At 42.2% G+C, this 18,768-nt stretch overlaps 1 protein-coding gene across 1 annotated transcript; it reads right to left on the bottom strand.

The window, feature by feature from the left end:
- Positions 1-10,914: 10,914 nt before the first annotated feature.
- Positions 10,915-18,217, bottom strand: CCT5 (chaperonin containing TCP1, subunit 5 (epsilon)). Its single transcript, XM_009071718.1, has 10 exons — positions 18,156-18,217; positions 17,897-18,061; positions 16,896-17,094; positions 15,937-16,129; positions 15,059-15,208; positions 14,615-14,734; positions 14,041-14,226; positions 12,677-12,814; positions 12,114-12,294; positions 10,915-11,201 (listed from the first exon to the last, which is right to left on the bottom strand). Exons 1-10 carry the CDS (start codon positions 18,205-18,207, stop codon positions 11,074-11,076), a joined length of 1,512 nt encoding a protein of 503 aa, XP_009069966.1. The 5' UTR covers positions 18,208-18,217; the 3' UTR covers positions 10,915-11,073.
- Between the last annotated feature and the right edge of the window lie 551 nt (positions 18,218-18,768).

Here is an 18,768-nt window from a genome sequence, read left to right as displayed (position 1 = left end):
AGTGCAGGAATTTCACAATACACCAGATTTATATGATGGATCTGACTACAGCAGGTCTGTCCTAGTCCAAGACTCATAGCATTGTTGCATACAGCCACATGTATCACTCAGGCATGACAGTTGCTAGTTGTGCTAAACTCAAAGATACAGAATTCCCCAGGTGGGTGGGGAATGCTGCTTTATGTATTTGGTAACATTACAGTGCTCATGATGCTGTGGTCTAACATCCCTTATGCTGAAGAAGAGAAGTTGTCAGGGTCTCTTTTTCTCCTTCAGCTCTGAGGAACTTTCAGAGATTTTTCCTTCTGTGCTACTGTTTCTTTTCTCTCCTTTACTTGCTCTTTGCTCAATTTTTCTTACTCCTTCAGGCCTATTTCTGCATCACTTGCCCATCCACTATTTATCTTGATGGGGTCATCCTGCTGCAAAAGAAGTATCCCTTGCTATAAAACCGTGGAGGACTTTATGCTCTCAAGAAGCCATACAGGGTGCTCAGTGGACAAGTCAATGTCTCCTTTCACCTGTCTGGGAGAGATGCTATTTGTTTGGATCACTTCATTTCCTTGCACCATTGACCTGGGGAGCTGTAGCAAGAAGGAGCATGCACTCATGTCCTCAGGTTCCCCTCCTTCATACCCATATAGCTCATAGTATTGCAGAGAAGACTATGGTGCCTTTATCCCAGCAGGACTGTTTGTCACACATAGAGAAACATAAGAGAACACTTACACAAAGAGCAGCTGTTGTTTGGGTACTGCTGGTAGGAAGGGACTTCAGCAGGCAGATTGGGTGGCTTCTATTCTCAGTGTTGGAGGAGATTAGGGCAGAGGGAAGCTGCACCCCCTGGTGATTCTCTGCATGTCTTTGAAGGTAGCCATTGCCAATCTCTGTTTGAGTTTACTGTTGCTGGGTTGCTCCAGAAACGGATGAACTGATTGATCTCTTCTGTACTGCTCCATAATGAAAATCTGGGGATGAGGTAAGAGCCATGATAGGCAGTGATTCTGCCCTACCCTTGAGCAGTCTGCCACTCTCCCACTGGCTCCTGGCTGCACAAGGGCATGTCAGGAATAGGATAGGGCTGGCAGAGACCTGGCTGTAATAAGATGCCCCTGTCCTTTCCTTTCTTTCCATGACAGGAGAGAAATGAGTTTATGGCACGTGGTATGTGGGAGCTGCCAAGTGGCACTAGCCAAAGGAATGAAGGGACTTCAAGAGGGGAGCTTGCCACCCACCACCACAAATCAGTTTGGTTCAATAAGTGGTAACCTCACTGGTGAGAAATTTGGACACAGAGCAAAGTCCTGAGCTGTAATTCAGGTCACCCAGCAGGATAGGGCTGGGAACAGTACTCAGTAATCCTGACTTCAAGTCTTCTTAATCAGTTGACATATCATTGTTCTCCCAGAGTTAGGCAAACAATTGGAAGTCCTGACCCTGACTTCTCATTTTCCTTTCCACCCCTTCTCTTCTTGTCTCATGCTGGAGAAAGCAGGAACAATAATGCCTGTATGAATACAGGTCCTGTTTCCTGTATTACCAATTTTTGGCATGGCTACTCATTTTGCCAGTATCTGATATAGATTTTGTTGTTCTTTAGTGGCTCTTAGGACTGTTTTCATCTTGTTAGCAGAGGATGGCTCGGAGCATCCATCTGTTAGAATTATTCAGGGGAGAATAGCAGGTCAGAACCGATGCTCAGGTTGGATTAGGTTGGATTTCACATCCCTGCTTCTAATCATTCAGCTTGTTCTTAAGGTTTGAGGACAATGGTACGGGAAAACTGCTATTTTCCCATAGGTAATACTAATCAGATGATGGTAAAGAAAAAGAAAGAGAAAAGGGAAACTCTTTGCTAGAGGTGAGAAACTTTTCCTTACTACAAACAAAACGAGACCATTTGCAAGGCAGGCTCACATTAGGATGGTGTTCAGCTCTCTTGTCTAGCTCTTCCTTTTATTCCAGGCTCTCATGGGATGCTGGAAGAAATTTCCATGCCATTCACAAGGCTGTTGCTTTGCAAATCTCCCTCATTAGCCTTAGTTTCATTGTCTTTGTGATTCTAACGTGTTTACTTCAGAGATAAATCTGCTCACCATTTCATTGCTAGACCATTTTGTTGCCATTAGGAACCAAGGGCTACTACCTATCAGCTTTCAGACAAGGGGAGAGCTTATGTAGACACATATTGCTTAGATTAAAGGACTAAGACTCACCCTTCTGTATAGCTTGTCAGGCAAGCACTAGCACACCAGTCATATCTAGGCAGTCACCAAAGCAGATAAGTTCTTGCCTGTGTCCTGGGGCTGAAAAGAAACATTTAAGAACAGGGAATCAGCCAATAAATGTCTTGAGAGACTTCACAGCCTCAGGGGTGAGGAGTTTATTGGATTATCTTCAGACTCCCACATTTTCTTGCTGTCACTAGGCTAATGATTAGGGACTAGCTGTGAATAGTTCCTAAGGAAGGGCTTTATAGCCTTCTTGAACCACCTCACTTTTTCAGGCCTATAGCTTCATCCTGAGATTTAGTTATGTTAGCACACAGGATAAATGTATACTTTTTCTGTCAGTGAGTAAACCGAACACTAGATAAATTCAACATATTTAGATTATGGGCTGGTAAACTCTGGTAGCACATAAACTGGGATGTGTGTAAATTATTTCCTGCACACCCTTTCTGTATCTCTCCCCCATGATGTAACAGCCTGGGCATGCACTGTTACTGGTCACTCAGGTCCTGACTTTCACAGAAATCCTGACACATAGAGAAGAACCCAATGGGATCAGGTCTCTGAGGTGCACAATCAGAACACTAGAGTCACTGAACTACCTGCTCTGTGTGCTCAACAAGACCTCTGCTATCTTGTCTATGGCACTGCCCAAACCCTCACAGGAGCTAGCCTGTCTTCCTTCAATGACCTGAAGCAGAGCCTACAGCTCGGGTTTGGAGCTAAGGATTATAATCCCACACTTACTACCATTGGTGTGTGATCCTGTCCCCATTCTGCCTTATCTGCAGAGTAACTTCTTGAGGCAAAGTGGGATCTGGTTTTTGCATTACCTTAAAGAGACTACAGAGATTCTTATTGCCACATCTCAGTCCTTTGGATGCTCACGCTGCTGCATTGCAATAGCTGAAGCTTCCAGTGCTGGGAGTGCGCCAAGGATTCAAACATCCATGCCCACTGTAACCCCTGCCTCAGGAATCTAGATTTGCCTGGGACTTAGTAACATGACCTGTTTTCCACCAGCTCTAAACTGCTCCCTCCAGAACTGAGTTTCATCTTCTCCCATGCTTAGTTTCAGCCAAGAAATTAAATCACTGCTAAACAGCCACTGGAATTTGATGGCCCTGTTAGCTTCTGCATTTCTACTTAAAAGTATTAATATTCAGTGCTCTGTTTTGGAATAGGCACATCTTCTGTTCTCTGCTCTTTCTAAACAAGCAGGAGCTGGAGGGTACATACTTTTTATATTACCAAAAGAGAAGAAATTGCTGCCAGATTTATATGTCAAGGAAGGGAAGGCAAAGCTATGGTGATCTATCCATCTCCTGGGCATTCGCATGATCCCAGCATGAAATAGCAAGAGAGAGACTGACCCAGATCCTGAGAAGTCAGAAATGGAGCTCCCATGGGATTTGTAGCAGTAGCTTTTCTTAGGGAGTGAGTCAACATAACTGAAAGCAAGACAGCACAGCAAGTATTAAGAGGATGTGCCATTGCAACCTTGTGCCTAAGTCACTCAGCTAAGGATGTTTCCTAAGTGGATTTTCAGTCATTTCAGTCACTGCTCCTTCCCCAGTGCTCACCACACATCACCTTCTGTCCCTCTGTGCTCATTCCCAGTCACTACACTCGCACTCACTTAACCTTAACTATCAGTGCTGCCCTTAAATCAAAGTCAGTCCTGGAAACTTGCCTTTCCCAGCCTTTGGCCTTCTTCCAGTTACAACAGACGTGTTAATGAGAAGACCTCATATCTAGCTGTCTAGTCAAGGCACTTGCAAAATGCCAGCCAGCACAGTAGCTGGATGTGAAAATAAGAAACCAGCTAACGTCAGCTCAGACCAAGATTCAAATTCAAAGAGCAGCAGAGAGCAGGGAGAATCGGCAGCCACGATTCCACAACAACCATGGCAACCACGGACATGTAAAGAGATGGTTCAAGGGTACTTGGAGAACCATCAGCTCTTGGCAGTGGGTTGTGGGTGCACACACCTGGCAGCAGGCAGTGGAGGAGTCAGTGGTGTACATGTGGGAGAAAGGTCAGGAGATTGAAGAGGACTTTTCACTTGTGAGCTGGGTGATGAGAACCGTCAATAAGTGATGACTATAAGCAGCTGGTAGAGAATTTCACCACGAGGCAGTTCAGTTATAGAGTTGGAACTCAGCAATTTTAATGTTGGACAGGGTTTTTTATGATGCACTGAGAACTAGGTGCCACAAGGCACATAAATCAAAGCAGCTTCTTGAAATTGAGACAGTATGAGGCCCTGATGCCCTGAGATCAGAGCAGCTGAGGTGACACTAGATAGTCCCCTGTGTACACGGTCTCTGTTGGTGTCAGCAGGGAAACCACTCCCTCCTGATCTGGAGTGAAAAAATAATGACATTTTTTAGGAATCAGCCTGGTTACTTACAAGTTTTAGAGAAACAGATGGTTTTATTTACATGGTGTAAAATGTGTCTGACACTATACTGTGTCAGAAAGCACAAAATCTTTAAATTCAAATCAGATTTTAAAATATTCTGGTTATATTTATTTTTCTTTCAAAAACAAATTGCTTCATGTTAAATGTGAATTCACGGAAATTTTTTAAGACTGTTCATTTAATATCCAACTAATAAAAAGATTTAACAAGGGAAAGAAAGGCTGCTTCAGTGCTACCTCTGTAAATTTTCATGAGTTAAAGCTTTTTTGCATACTGAACTAGTACAATATGGACCCAAATCAAAACCAATTTTAATTGTTTTCTGCCAGAAACTAGAGTATAGGAAGAATGCAGTTTTCCTGTAATTTTAGACTATGTTCCAGGCAAAGTGGTACATTTGAAGGCCTCTTTAAAAGTTTTAGATGGCTACATAATTTTGACAATTGCCTTATGAGAATCAAAAGCAATGTACCGGTTCACCAGTGTTAGCCAGTTACTCCTTGCTCTTTACATCAGTTAGTTTTATCTATATCACAAAATTAGAAGAGCTTGCCTCAACATAGTTGTACTTCCACATCAGATCAAAGGCCTAATATAATCCAATATCCTGTCTCTTAAAAAAAAAGTAAGAACAGGGCAACTGTATGTTGACAATTCCTCAAAGACACTTCCCAGGTTTCAGCAGATTTTGATATACAGAGAGCCTGTAGATAGATGGAGACTTTAAATGTAGTGGTCCTTGACAGATTTTTTCTCCCCAATGGATTTAAGAGTGAAACTACACATTGGAGTGCAGGGAAGGGAATCTATAGTCCTTGGCAGCACAGCCAGTTCATGCAGAGAAGGAAGAAAGAAATCTCCTTTGATTTGGATGGAGGCAGAAAAGTGAAGCACCAGCTACGCAGAATGGGAGTTCCTGAGATATGACTACAGTACAAATGAATAACTGTAGAAGCCTGGGCAGTAAGAAGTTAATGCTGTGCATTGCTGTGCCTCAAACACCACTCAAGAGAGCAAGTCAGAACAGCATGTGCCTGGAAAGGGGAGCTGTACGGGTGCAGGGCAGCAGCTTTCTGGGGCCAACTTTCCAGTTCTGGGCCATGGAGACTGCGCAACACAGAACAGTGCAAGTGCAGAAGTTGGGCCAAGGAGCAAGACCAGTAGAGGGAGCTCCAGACCAACAAAAGACTCTCAAAGTGCCCTGACCCATTTCCAGAAAGGTCCAGAAGAATGGGCTGTGCATGCTCACTCATTTACATGAAGAGTGAGAACCAGGATGGAGAAAACTTATTTATAGGAAGGTACTCCCACAAAGCCCGAGTGGCACCCCAGGCCCCTGGATACTCTTTAGTCTGGATTGATGCCGGACCCAAGACTGCTGATCTTTCCCCTCCTATCTGGTATCTCTTTCACTCTCTCCTTCTTCCCTCTTTACTTTTATTCTTATATTTCCCTTACTATTAGAAAGTAGGGGCAAAACATATACCAATTTCCATGCCAAGTGTGTAGTTTGCTAATAAAACTTTGTGAGCTTTCTTTTTTGCACTCTTTTGGTTTTTGCTGTTCTTTTTTGACCATGGGCATCTACAAATCTTGGGTGTTCCCTTCTGCATAGGAGTGGGATGTGACAGAAACCAAGTTCAGCATCTTGGTTCACTCCTAGCATTCTGAAGTTCTTCATTGCTGTTCCCTCTTTAGCCACTGCATTGGGATACTTTGAAGACAAATCTGATGTGGTCGTAATCTTTTCTTGTTGGCAGAAAACATTGTATCCCATTATGAGCCCTACTGCAAACAGAAAAAGAGTTAGAATATACACCAAGCATTTATAATCCTGTGTTACTCTGCTGCTAGACTTTTCTTAGATGGAAAGAGGATTATGGTAGTACCTCATCCCACAGGGCTGATGTCTTCAGCAATCAATGATAACATTACATACAGTGACATCTATTTTCCTAAATAAAAGATTAGAATATTTTATTCTTCTTTACCTGACTAGTCCCAAGTGCCCATCATCCACTGTAATGATCAGATTGTGCTGATTTCCCTGAGGTTCCCCAGCTCTCCTTTGCTTAAACGGACCCTCTTGCTTGCACACTGCAGGAGAGCAAACACTGTCCAGTTGTTTTTTCAGACAACTTCTGATCCCTGTTCTCCTCCAGAGCTCCTTGACATCAATGCACCCAAGCAAGAAAAGCAGGGCACATCCAGTCAGTGTCCAGGGAAGATACCAGGCAAGTCCAACTTGACAAGGCAAGGCTAAGGACAAGCCAGGAAGTCAAACCAGCAAGGCACAGGCATAGCTGAGACATAGCTCAGGCAGGAAGCAAGGCATGGGCTGAGCTTAAATGTAGCTCTGGTGCAAATGTGGAAGAGCTTCTCCCCAGTTCTCTTCCAACCCCAGCATTTTCACCATCAGTCTGATTAAAGTGACAAGTAGCCAAACCCATGGTTAGGGGAGGCAGGGGAGTGCAGTCAGGCTCTGACAGCAGTTTCCCATGTTCAATGAGCACCCAGGCACCGGAGAGCTGGCAGAGACCTGTTTCTCTCAGTGCCTGTGCTGCTGCTGTTCAGCACTGTGAGGCAGGAACATCTCCACAACACTACTACTGGTCTCAAGTAGCTGAGGGAGGAATCTCACGAGATTGTGGATTCTAGTGCATGTATACCACGCAGGTATCACGGAGTCCATGTCTTACTGAGAACATACTAAAGCTTTACTCCCTAGTCATTTGCGTTTAGCAAACTTGTCTCCCTTGTATCACAGAGATGAGTTGTTTACAAAGCAAACCCTGTCAATCTATTTAATTGGCTCTTTAACATGGTGAGAAATGTTCCCTGGCAGAGAGCTCCTGGGAAACCCTCCAAGATGTGAAATGGAGAGGTACTGCTATGTAGGGAGGACAAGCAAGGCTAGTCTCCCAGACCCAAACCTCACAACTGAATCATCCCTCATTGGATGATGGTGAGAGTCCAGAGAATGTAATAACTATTGCCGTGGCAAATGTAACAGTAATTTTAACAGTGCAAGGGACAGTCATGCCATCCTGCCAGAGAGGAGAGCAGCTCCCACAGCGCCCTCTTCTCTGCACAGCCTTAGCATAAAGACATAGAGCCCAGGCAGGTTCTGGAGCCACTCAGCTTAGTTTAGGTAGGTCTGGGTCTAGGCATCCTAATACTCAGTTGTCTTGCAATTGGAATAGCAAACTGACAGGCTCATGTGTTAGTAAAACTGCTTGACTTTCTCCATTTAAGACCCTCTCTGTGAACTTGCCAGATCGAATTGTTTGGACAGGAACTGCTCACATTGTGAGGCACCTTTCCCCACACAGTGCAAAGAAATGATCAAACAGCAGGGATTTTTCATAAACAAAGTAAAAATGCATTTGTATAAAAAAGTGTCTGTATAGAATGTTGGTTTATAGCTCTGCTTAACCCTATTCCTGAAAAAGAACCACTCAGTCCTGATTTCTCTGAACCACCGTGGCACAGTCAGAAGCTCAGCCCTGGATGCACAGCAGCCCACAGCTGCTGTGGGCTGGGTGTGATGGGGAGGGATGGAGAGGGATCTGTGTGCTGTGCACTGTGCTCCTGGCAGCCTGGTCTTGTGTGCCTGCAAAGACGAGTGTTGTGTCAGCATGGGGATGTGAGCCCATGGGAACGCAGCAGAAGTGAATGAGAAATGAGGCTGGGAAAAGCCAGCTGGCAACAGTAGAACTAGACATGGTAGGACATAGAGACAGGGCCAGGGTGAGAGCCCCAGGAAGATGTGAAAACTTGGATATAAGGCAGCACATGGGGCCAGTCATGAAATTTGCTCAAGTAACTGAGTCATTGAGGGGAATTTGAAAAGATTCAGGTCTTGCTGAGGAAACAACGCGTGCCATGTCAGTGATGCTGGGAAAGACCTGTCTCAGCTCACTTTTCATAGATCTGGATGCAGTCTGCTATGGCAGTGACAGGCATATATTGCCCTCCCGTGGTGAACCTTGCATCTTCCCTGGAGTAAGGGAGTAGTACTTGAGCGGACTGTGGGACCTGGGGCCCTCAGCCCCAAATACACAACTAAGCAAGGCTTTTATTTCCCAGTGGTTACAAACACACCACAATTAACTCGAACTCAGTGTGTCTCCCATAACTTTGTCATTATTCAGACACATTTACTGTTTTGTTTAACCAGGGCCAGACCAGCACACAAAATCCCAGTATTGGTATTCCTTCCCATTGTTCTGTCAAAGCACAAGTTTAATTACTCCTGCTGTGAAAGAGTACCAGTTTGAGCCGCACTGGTTTACTCGAGTTTGGTTTAATACTTTCAGTTGCATGTTGCATGCTGTGATGAAAGCCATTTGTCCTTCAGTTGCCACTATGCAGCAATGACTGACAGTGCTAATGCTCTACATTTGTAATGCTGAAGTACAAACCTCTAAAAAATTAATCGCTCCAATTTCTTTCAATTTTATCAAAGTTCTATTACCAATCTTCAGAATTCCCATAGCAAGTGCAGGTTGAACCTTAGAAACATTCATATATGGAGCACCTATGGAGCAGCTCATAAGTCAGATCAGCAAAGCCACAATTTCAATTTTCAAAATAAATTGTCCCATGTTTCTAGAGGCTTCTGAATTAGACAGTGGTTTAAAGTCAAAATCTGCCCTTGGCAAAAAAACACCACCACCCAATTTGAACACACCATCACTGAATTCTAACGAGGTCTCAGCTCACACAACCTCAGAAACTACCAGCACATTCTGCTGAAGATCTGTCCAACGTTACTATCAGCCCCAAGCTGCTGTGAACCAACCCTGGGTACCATCTGCAAAGCACGATCATGGATTTCTCCCTTGGCCAGTTGCAGCATCACCTACATGAAGCCCTCCCTCCTCTGCCTCTTCCACACCTCCCAGTCAGGACATCCAAAATCAAAGTAGCAGAAGAGGTGTGCAGTACTGCCCATTTCTTCCTGGCACCTCACATTTCAGAGCAGTCACAAGGTATAAGCCATGCCAAAGGAAATATAACTGAAGAGCTGATAGGTGAAACTTTGAAAGAATTTAGTAATGGCATTCAGTAATGGGGACAGGACAGGTCTGCTGGCTCTGGCTGGAATGGAGTTAATTTTCTTCACAGTAGCTGGTATGGAGCTGTGCCATTAGATGTGTGACCAAAACACTGCTCAAAACAAACCAATGTTTTCACTATTGCTGAACAGTTCTTGTGCACATCAAGGTGGTCTCTGCTTCTCACAATGTCCCTTCCCCTGGGAATTAGGCTGGGGGTGTGCAAGAGGCTGGAAGTGGTCATAACCAGGCAGATGACCTAAACTAACCAACACAACAGCCCGTTCCATGTAACACTGTGCTCAGCAGTAAAAGGCTGGGGGAAAGTATTCGGTTTTGACATTTGCCTTCCCAAGTCACCTTTATGTATGATGGAGTCCTGCATTCCTGAGGATGGCCAGAACACCTGCCTGCCCATGGGACATGGTGAATCAATTCCTTATTTTGCTTTGCTTGTCTTTTGCTTTACCTGTTAAACTGTCTTTATATCAACCCCCTAGTTTTCTTGCTTTTATCCTTCTGATTTCTGCCCTCATCCCACCAGGGAAGAACTGACTGACTGTGTGGGGCTGTAATGTTGGTATTTATAATACTTCCCTCTTTTGAAATCTGAAAAAAATTTGTGTGTTAGTTCTAGTGTCTCAGTTGCTCCTTGCTGACAGTTTGACAAGCAAGGCACCTTGGTAAAAAATTTTACTCTACCCCTCTAAGATCATACTAGGGATCTTTAAAGTAAGTGCACTCCATTGTGGTACTATAGACAAAGTTTCAGAAAAAAACCTCCACTTGCCTAAACGTATGCACCTGGAAAAACCCCTCCTTGCACGTAAATCAGGAACAAGAGAAAAAAATGGAAGCAATTGGAAGCATGAAATAAGAGTTCCTTTCAATCTTCAGTGTGAAGCTTGATATATTTAACATATAAGAATTAGAGGCTAAAATACTTAGTTTATAATTAGATTAATTAATTACTTTGTTTCTGCTTGCATCACTGAAGAGTTACAGACCTCTTAAAATGAGAATCTGTGGGCTCTGCTCATATGTAGCTAACAGAGTTAGCTGCAGAGCAATGGAAAAGGACGCATGCAATTTTATTGCTGCATTATTTATGCTTTTCTCCCCTATATATCAGGAGTGTTTCCCATGAATATTCAGGCATGTCTAAGAAAAGATGCAACAATACTTCTGCAACAAGCCTTGAAATCACCAGTGCTAAATTGTGTTTTATTTCCAACAATTAGCCATTACAGTATCTGAAACAAAAAGTGTCCAAGATAAATAGCTGAAGATGAAGCATCAGAGTACTACTGTCTTCACTACTGCTGTGGCCCCTTAATGTTTCTTGCTTTAAAAGCTTCACTCTTCAGATTCTCCAGGCCTACGGATATCATCGATCTTCAGGATCATTCGAACGACCTGAGTTGCCAGAGAAATCTGCTGTTTCTTACCAATCAAGGTTTCTATAACATGCTGCTGCTTCATATCTGCCAAAAGGAAGCAAAAGAATTAGACACCTTCCTCAGACCTAGATATAACATTGAACCTGAAATAGTAATTTCCATGTAATTTTAAAGAGCATTTTGAAATTATTACTCTCGCCACCACAGTTTACAGAGTTTGTAGAAACTAGTTTTATGTCTGGGTTTTTACCAAAGATCTCAGGAAATTAAGATAAAACTCTTTTCCCAACTAAGTCTTCCCCAATTGTAGCTTTTCGCCTTTCTGCATTAATTTTTGAAAAGCAGTTTCCATATACACATATTCAAAGGACCCTGAGGGCTCAGCAACTACTAAGGAAGTCAAAGTTCAAATGTGGTAAGACAGAAACATCTAATCAAAGAAGGGCTATGAATTTACAAATTCCACAATTTACCATTCTTTCCTGAAAAATAAACCAGAATAAGAAGGTAGAAAGTGTATGTTTCGATAAAAAAAAGATTTTATATACTGACTTAATCTTCACATGATCATTACACCTCTATATATGCAAACCTACTGGGGCGAACAACACTATCTCAAAGTATTTCATCCCTTTATTTCTTCACAAGCTGTTTCTAAAACAGTGGTTTGCAGGACTGCAGTGTGAACTGGATCACTCAAACTGCAGTATTTAAAACACAGCCGTGTCTCCATTATGAGCAGCTTTTTTTCCTATACCATAATTTCAGCCAACATTTCAACTAATCTTGCCACCAAATAAAAGTTTTGAAGCAATTATAAATTTTCCACACAGCAGACATGCATGGATCTCTTCACCTGCATTCTCATTTACTATGACAAGGGGCAAGAGTCTGTAACTGAAGTGATGCACAGGTTTTTAAAAAAACAATAGTGTTTCATGCTTTTAAGAAAGAAAAGCCTTTTATGCTCCTCCTCCTCCCCAGTGCAGTTCTTACCATTAGTTCCTTTCTGCAGACAATCAATGCCAAGGGCTGGATTATTCTCTTTCACTTGCCTAGCCCGCACTTCTGTCATAGTCTGTATGGGATTCATACCACTGTTCTCCGAGAGCGCCATGGGAATTACCTCCAGGGCATCTGCAAAAGCTCTCACAGCATACTGTTCCAAAGATGGGCACTAGAGAAAAAGAAATTTAAATTCATAAGCTATTAACTCCAATGTTAGCAGAAACAGATTTTCATACTAGCTATAAAGTGTATACACACAGGACGCACAGATTTTATTTGGAATAACTGAATGAATACCTCTGGACTTATAACTACTTGCAAATTAAAAAAAAAATGTTATTATCATAAAAGGAAAAAAAACCCGTACTGGGAATTACTTTTTTCAGAGAAGGGAAGGAAAACTTCTAACACTGGTTATTAGCAAATGTCATGAAGTTCCATAAATGTGCACTTTGTGGAAGATATTTGGAGTTCTTCTGGAATCTCTTAAGACAGACTTAAACCTCATTTTACCTTCATAAACGAAAAGAAAGTTCTAACTTCCTTCTCACCTTATCCGCTGCTTCACTGACTGCCAAGGCACAAGAAATTTCTGCTGCACCACCACCATACACGATACGATTATCACGAACGAGATTCCGGATTACACACAATGCATCATGGAGAGATCGCTTTGCTTCTTCGATGATCTGGAATTACAGCACAGCAGGTATTTTACAACAGGCACAAGTGAAGGCTATAAAGATGCATTTCCTGACACAGAAACTGCAAATAAACTGTAGAATCTTTCCATGGCTCTGATGCAGTTCTAATGCTGCTGTGTTATACTATTTAAAAATACAGAATGTTAGACATCCATATACAGACCTTTTTGCTGTTATGCTACATCTGTAAATTGAAATAACAAAAACCTACGTAGTAAGGTTTTCAATCTTGCATATTTACAAGACACAAAACACTGAAATTTAAATGCCAACATTATCTTTAGACCAGTTTCTGTCAGCTTCCAACTTCCAACAGACATGGGACGATTTAGCGAGTCAGGCTAACTTTAAAGCAGTATTTATACTTCCTTAAAGAACTTTGCAGACTAGGGTATGTTCCTTCTTTCCCCAAGGTTGATCACTCCAAGTAGGACCCAACCTACACTACGTGGGTGTTGGCCTCTTTTCCCAAGCAACAAGTGACAGAGGGGACACAGTATCAACCTGCACCAGAGGGAAGTTCACGTTGTACAGAAAGGGTGATTAGACACTGGAATGGGCTGCCCAAGGAGGTGGTGGAGTCACTGTCCCTGGAGGCGTTTTAAGGCAAGACTGGATGTGGCACTTAGTGCCATGGTCTGGTTGACACGGTGGTGTTAGGTTGTAAGTTGGACTCGGTGATCTCAGAGGTATTCTCCAACCTTAATGATTCTGGGAAACATAATTTAACACTAACAGTACAACTGAAGCTCAGGTTAAGTACATAAGCATTTAAAACAGTCTCATTCTGTGTGTGTTGGTTTGGGGGTTTTATTTTTATTTTCTTTCAACTGCACTGTATCAGAACTGATACAACTAGGTCTACAATAAAACTGAATCTTTCAAAGATGCCAGTACATCTTTACTCACAAGAGTAATTCTCTCATGAGAAAAAAAAAATTAAGAGCATCTGTAGGTGAATTTATTTGTCTATTTATGAACTATATGGTCTAACAGCACAAAACCAATGTTTTCATTTAAAAACATGGGCTGTGAATCTAAGTTACTTCTGACACAGTCATGACTGCCTACAACTCTTACTCCTCTCTATTTGCCCACACTGTAAGGAAAATGTCGACAAAAATTAAGAAGTGTTTATTAATATGCTTAGGAAGAAACTGCACATTGTGCAACTTACATATAAAACATTTGTAACAAACCAAGGATCTCACCATTTTATTTCCTCCTCTAATGAAAATGGTCACAGCTCTGGAATTCTGACACTGTTCGATGAGCAGCATCCTGTCCTTCGTTGTTCCGAAGGAGATCTCTCGGACCACACCTGCAAACCCCAGTTTCTCTGCTGTCAGTTCGCAGAAGCGAGGAACGATACGTCCTCCCGTTGCAATGGCGATTAACTGGAGTCAAACAACCATCAATTATCTTAAGAAAATGTTTCCACTGTGTTTTTCATAACATAGAACTACTGCAAAAGAATCTGTCAAATGCCTGTTCCAAAAGGTTGCCTTCCCACCACTTCAATGCTTTGTTTCTGCAAACAGCGAGACTAAAGCAGAAACGTCCCAAGGCACCTAGAACTTTTACCAAGTAAGATACATACACTCCAATTATAAACCATAATCCCCTTTGCTGTATGTTCTTCCCACAGATCCCCAGTGATTTTACTGCAGTACCTACCCATACACATGATTATGCAGTTCTACCCAGAAAGCCTGAACTCTTAGCTGGTACAGCCTCTTAGTTAACAAATGTTCGACAGCAGGTACAAAGCCCAGTTCTACTTACTTCAATCTCAGGTCCACCAACCCAACGAACAGCAGGCAGCTCGTTCTGGAGCAGCAAGTGGTTCGCCTCATCATCAAAGCCCCACTGGCAAATAGCAAGGTTTGCACCAGTGTCTTTTATCTGAAAGCAACACAAATCATCAATCTTCTGATCAGAATTAACAGAGGAATGAAAAGCAATCTCTTCATACTTTTAATTCTGATTTTCTCAAAGCACAATTCCAAAAAGGAGCCCTCTGGCATACACGGAGATCAAAATAAATGTTAAATCAACGTGGTATCTCTTTCTTACATGAACTTAACTTTTACCGAGAGCACTGCAATCCCTTGTGTGTTGCCTCCTGTCAGGATTATTAGCTTGTTTTCAAGAATCAATCAATACACCATCCCACTTTGTGTAAAGGCTATGAAACATGAAGAAAAAAGAAACAGTTTTAAAGACTACCTGCTTCACCATCTCTTCAAACTTCTCTTTTTCATATTTTTGCAGCGCCTTGTAATCATCCACAGATGTGACATCAAGTTTATGCTTGGTTTTAGGCTTAGGTGGCTCAAATGGACAAGTAAGGATCGCAATTTTAACATCTTTTAGCTCCTGTGCAATTTAAATAAAAATAAAAGGAGAGTTTTGACCTCATTAGCACCTTTCTCATATCTGTAAAACATAAAGCCATATCTTTATAAACACAGGTATAGGAGGAAGTGTGAAGATCATCTGACTTATTCTAAAGTGAAACTAACTATAACTAAACAATTCTGTCAAGTCTCTATAACCCACTTGCAACAAATTCCACAGCTTCAAGACACTGTGTAAGCCCTGAACAGTCTTTCCCAGTGATATCTTTTTATAGTTTCATGTTTAATGAACCAGAAAAAACCCTCAATGAAACCATTATTCATCCTGCCCACTGTGACCACTGAGAATACTGCTCACCTCTATAACAATCTTTCAAGTACTACATGACTGGTATTTTCTACCAGTCTTCCTCTTTAAAAGATAAACAGTGTCACCAGCTAGAAAAAATATTTTAGAACAGTAATAGAAATTTTGAATTGCCTCCATCTTTCTTCAAGCACACTGCCCAAACACTTGGAGATCTTACCTACACCAAATATAATACAAGAACAGCTTCTGGGGTGTTCCAAACAGGACACATGGATCTTATGCTCCTCTCCCCTTCCTCTGTTGGTACATGGGTGAAAAACCAAGCCAAACCACAAGAATGTTTAAATGCTGAATAAATGTTAGGGCAGCATTTGCAGTAGGGTACACAACCTTATTTAAGCCATGACATGTGAAAGACACAGAGGGACATTACTTACTTTAGGCATCTGTGGATGACTGAAATCTTTATCCACAATCACTCCTTTAACCAACTGCGTATCTTCCAGTCTACCTCCCACTTTGCCTTGTACTTTGATCAGCTCAAAATCAACATCTTTACGTTCCATGTCTGCTACTGTCAGCACAGCATTCACAGCAATTTCTGCCATTTGTCTGTGACAACGGTTAACTCTAGGTTGAAAGAAAATACATTTTAAAGTCACATTGCATTGCCACAATTTGGAAGAAAAAAGTCATGCTATTCATCTCGGAGAGCAAAATGTAGCACTACAGCCAACAACTTCTGTATGCTACATTAAAAGAGGGGGGGCCTGCTTGCTTGATCACACAAATAAAAGGTGCTAGACATAGCAGATAACAGAACACACAATATGGTTTGTGTAAGCAGCCTTTGGGGACATAGTCGGGATACAGATTTGAAACAAGTGAGGAGAAATAACTACTCAGAAACACTCAAGTGACAGAAATCACTGTTAAGACAGCTCTGCAAAGAAAACCCTTACAATGTCTGAATGTAGACTACACATAGGTCCCATACAGGAAAAGCAACTTAGCAAACTATCCTAAGTTAAATTTTTTAGGGGAAAAAATAACAAAAGAAACCTTTCAAATTTAACACATAATTATCTTTAAGAGATTTACATTACTCCTGGAATTTGCTGTAATGCAGAAACCTGAAACTAACAGATTAGAATGAAACTGATTCTGCAGCTGGTTTACTTCATGGAATTGATCCTTTAGAGACATAGGATTCACAATTTCTTATCCCAAGACATGAGCCCACTGAGAAATTAACCAAAATGAAACATTAAAAAACCTCTGGCAGCACTCCAATAACAAAACCAATTTAATAATCCATCAAAACACCAGGATTTCTCCTTTCCACTCAAAAGGTTTTCAAGAGAAGCTTAAATATCCTGAAGTTTTTGTGACTTACACTTTAGAGCCCAGAGTTGTCTTTGCTGTCTGGATCAGAGGCTCAATGTTCTGTGGATCAACTGGAAAGCTGTCACTGATCTTATCTAGATGCTCAATGGCAATGCGAGCTGCCTGCTCGTACCCATCTGCTATCCTGATGGGGTGGATACCTCGATCCAGTAACTGCTCAGCCTGTTCCAGTAGTGCTCCAGCCAGAACTGTAGATTAAAAAAATTTAAATTTCACTCTTGATTGCAACATCATTGTAAATACATTATCAAAAGATTAAAAAGTACACTGATTTTTTTTGTAAGGAGTTCAAGGTTTCTTAAATAAAATAACCCTAAACAATCCCCTACTTGCTATGCTTAGAAAGAAAATTGCATTATGTTAAGACCAAAAAGAAGCATGCGCACCAAGGCAGAACAGGTGGATGGTTCTGGAAGGAAATTATGCACAAAATTTCTGAAAGCACAAAGAAGGCTCTCAGCACTACCGCAAAGTAAGTTTAGTGGGAAAGGGATGCTTTGTTAAAAACTGCAGCAATAGGACAAGAGGAAATGAATTTGAATTGAAAGAGGAAATTTAGGTTAGATATTAGGAAAAAGTATTTTCCTGTGAGGCTGGTGAGACATTGGAACAAGGTGCCCCAGGAAGGTAGTGGATGTCAACACCCTGGCAGTGTTCAAAGAAAGGCTGGATGGGGCCTTGAGCATCCTGGTCTGGTGGGAGGTGTCCCGGCCCATGGCAGGGGATTGGGGCTAGATGATCTGTAATGTCCATTCCAACTCCTAAAATTCTATGATTCTATGAAAATGTAACCATACTTTAAAAAGACAGAAATGCTTCTTTCTGATTAAAAGGCTTCTAATACATGAGCCGACAAGAATACTGCAAGAATAAACAGTCTCAAGAAATGCTACAAAAAAGCTATTACTTCACACAAAATTTCTTACAGTATCTGAAGCAGCTTCACTTTAAAGCTGAAACAGTGTAGTTCGATTAAAAATGCTTTCTTACCAACGACTCCAGTAGTGCCATCCCCAATTTCATCATCCTGAGACTTAGCCAGCTCCACCATAAGTTTGGCTATCTGGTGATCCACATCCATCATGTTGAGGATGGTGGCACCATCATTTGTCACAGTCACCTCACCATCCTTGTCCACCATCATTTTATCCAAGCCTAAAAAAATACGTTCAAAGCATGACAGAAATTCTAGAAAAAAAACCCCAAACCAATTATTAAGAAAGAACCACTAGAAGCATTTCATTATTACCATTGGGCCCAAGGGATGTTCTCAGAGTGCTCGCTACAGCCTTTGCTGCCATTATGTGAGACTGGAAAACAAAGGAGAAAGAAGAAAAATCTTTATCATGCATTCTGAAGTTGTAACATTAAGCTAAGAAAAAGACAGTAACATAAACGCTGCGATTCAACTGACAACAACCGACAGTGACCGGAAAAAATAAACCAATAGATGTGCATTGGTTTTATACCAGAAAAACATTTCCTGGGCCCCTTCTTTTATTGCTCGCACTGGCTCCGATTAGAGCATGCAGCAGCAGAGCCAGAATGACAGCCCCGGGGTTTAAAGCAGGGACACAACAGAAGCGAGCAATAATGGAAGGACAGGCCAAGTGTGATTTTACACCACTCTTCCCTCAGTATTTGTGCCACACGGCCTCGCACACGGCCTCGAGCTCGCTCAGCCAGAGGGTGGCGGCCTGAGGGAGGGGCTGGGAGAGCTTTCCCCGTCAGGAGCCACGTGCGGCGGGTGGCGACTCCCAGCCCCGGGGGATGCCTCAGCTTTCCTCCTCGCCCGCGGGGTTAAGCCAAGCTTTATCCGCCCTACGACTCGCGCGGGGCTGCCCACCCGCGCAGCGCCGCCG

This window comes from Acanthisitta chloris, unplaced genomic scaffold, assembly GCF_000695815.1.
Source record: "Acanthisitta chloris isolate BGI_N310 unplaced genomic scaffold, ASM69581v1 scaffold7523, whole genome shotgun sequence".
NCBI lineage: Eukaryota > Metazoa > Chordata > Aves > Passeriformes > Acanthisittidae > Acanthisitta > Acanthisitta chloris.
This window is presented reverse-complemented; position numbering and strand designations above follow the sequence as displayed.

What these genes read in the sequence shown, in the direction of transcription:
- CCT5 (XM_009071718.1), bottom strand. Translation starts at nt 18,207, where the DNA reads ATGGCAGCAAAGGCTGTAGCGAGCACTCTGAGAACATCCCTTGGGCCC. An exon ending in ACAACTCTGGGCTCTAAAGT is followed by an intron (nt 16,130 to 16,895) that starts GTAAGTCACAAA and finishes CTTTCAACCTAG; the next exon opens with AGTTAACCGTTGTCACAGAC. An exon ending in TCTGCAGAAAGGAACTAATG is followed by an intron (nt 11,202 to 12,113) that starts GTAAGAACTGCA and finishes TCCTTTTGGCAG; the next exon opens with ATATGAAGCAGCAGCATGTT.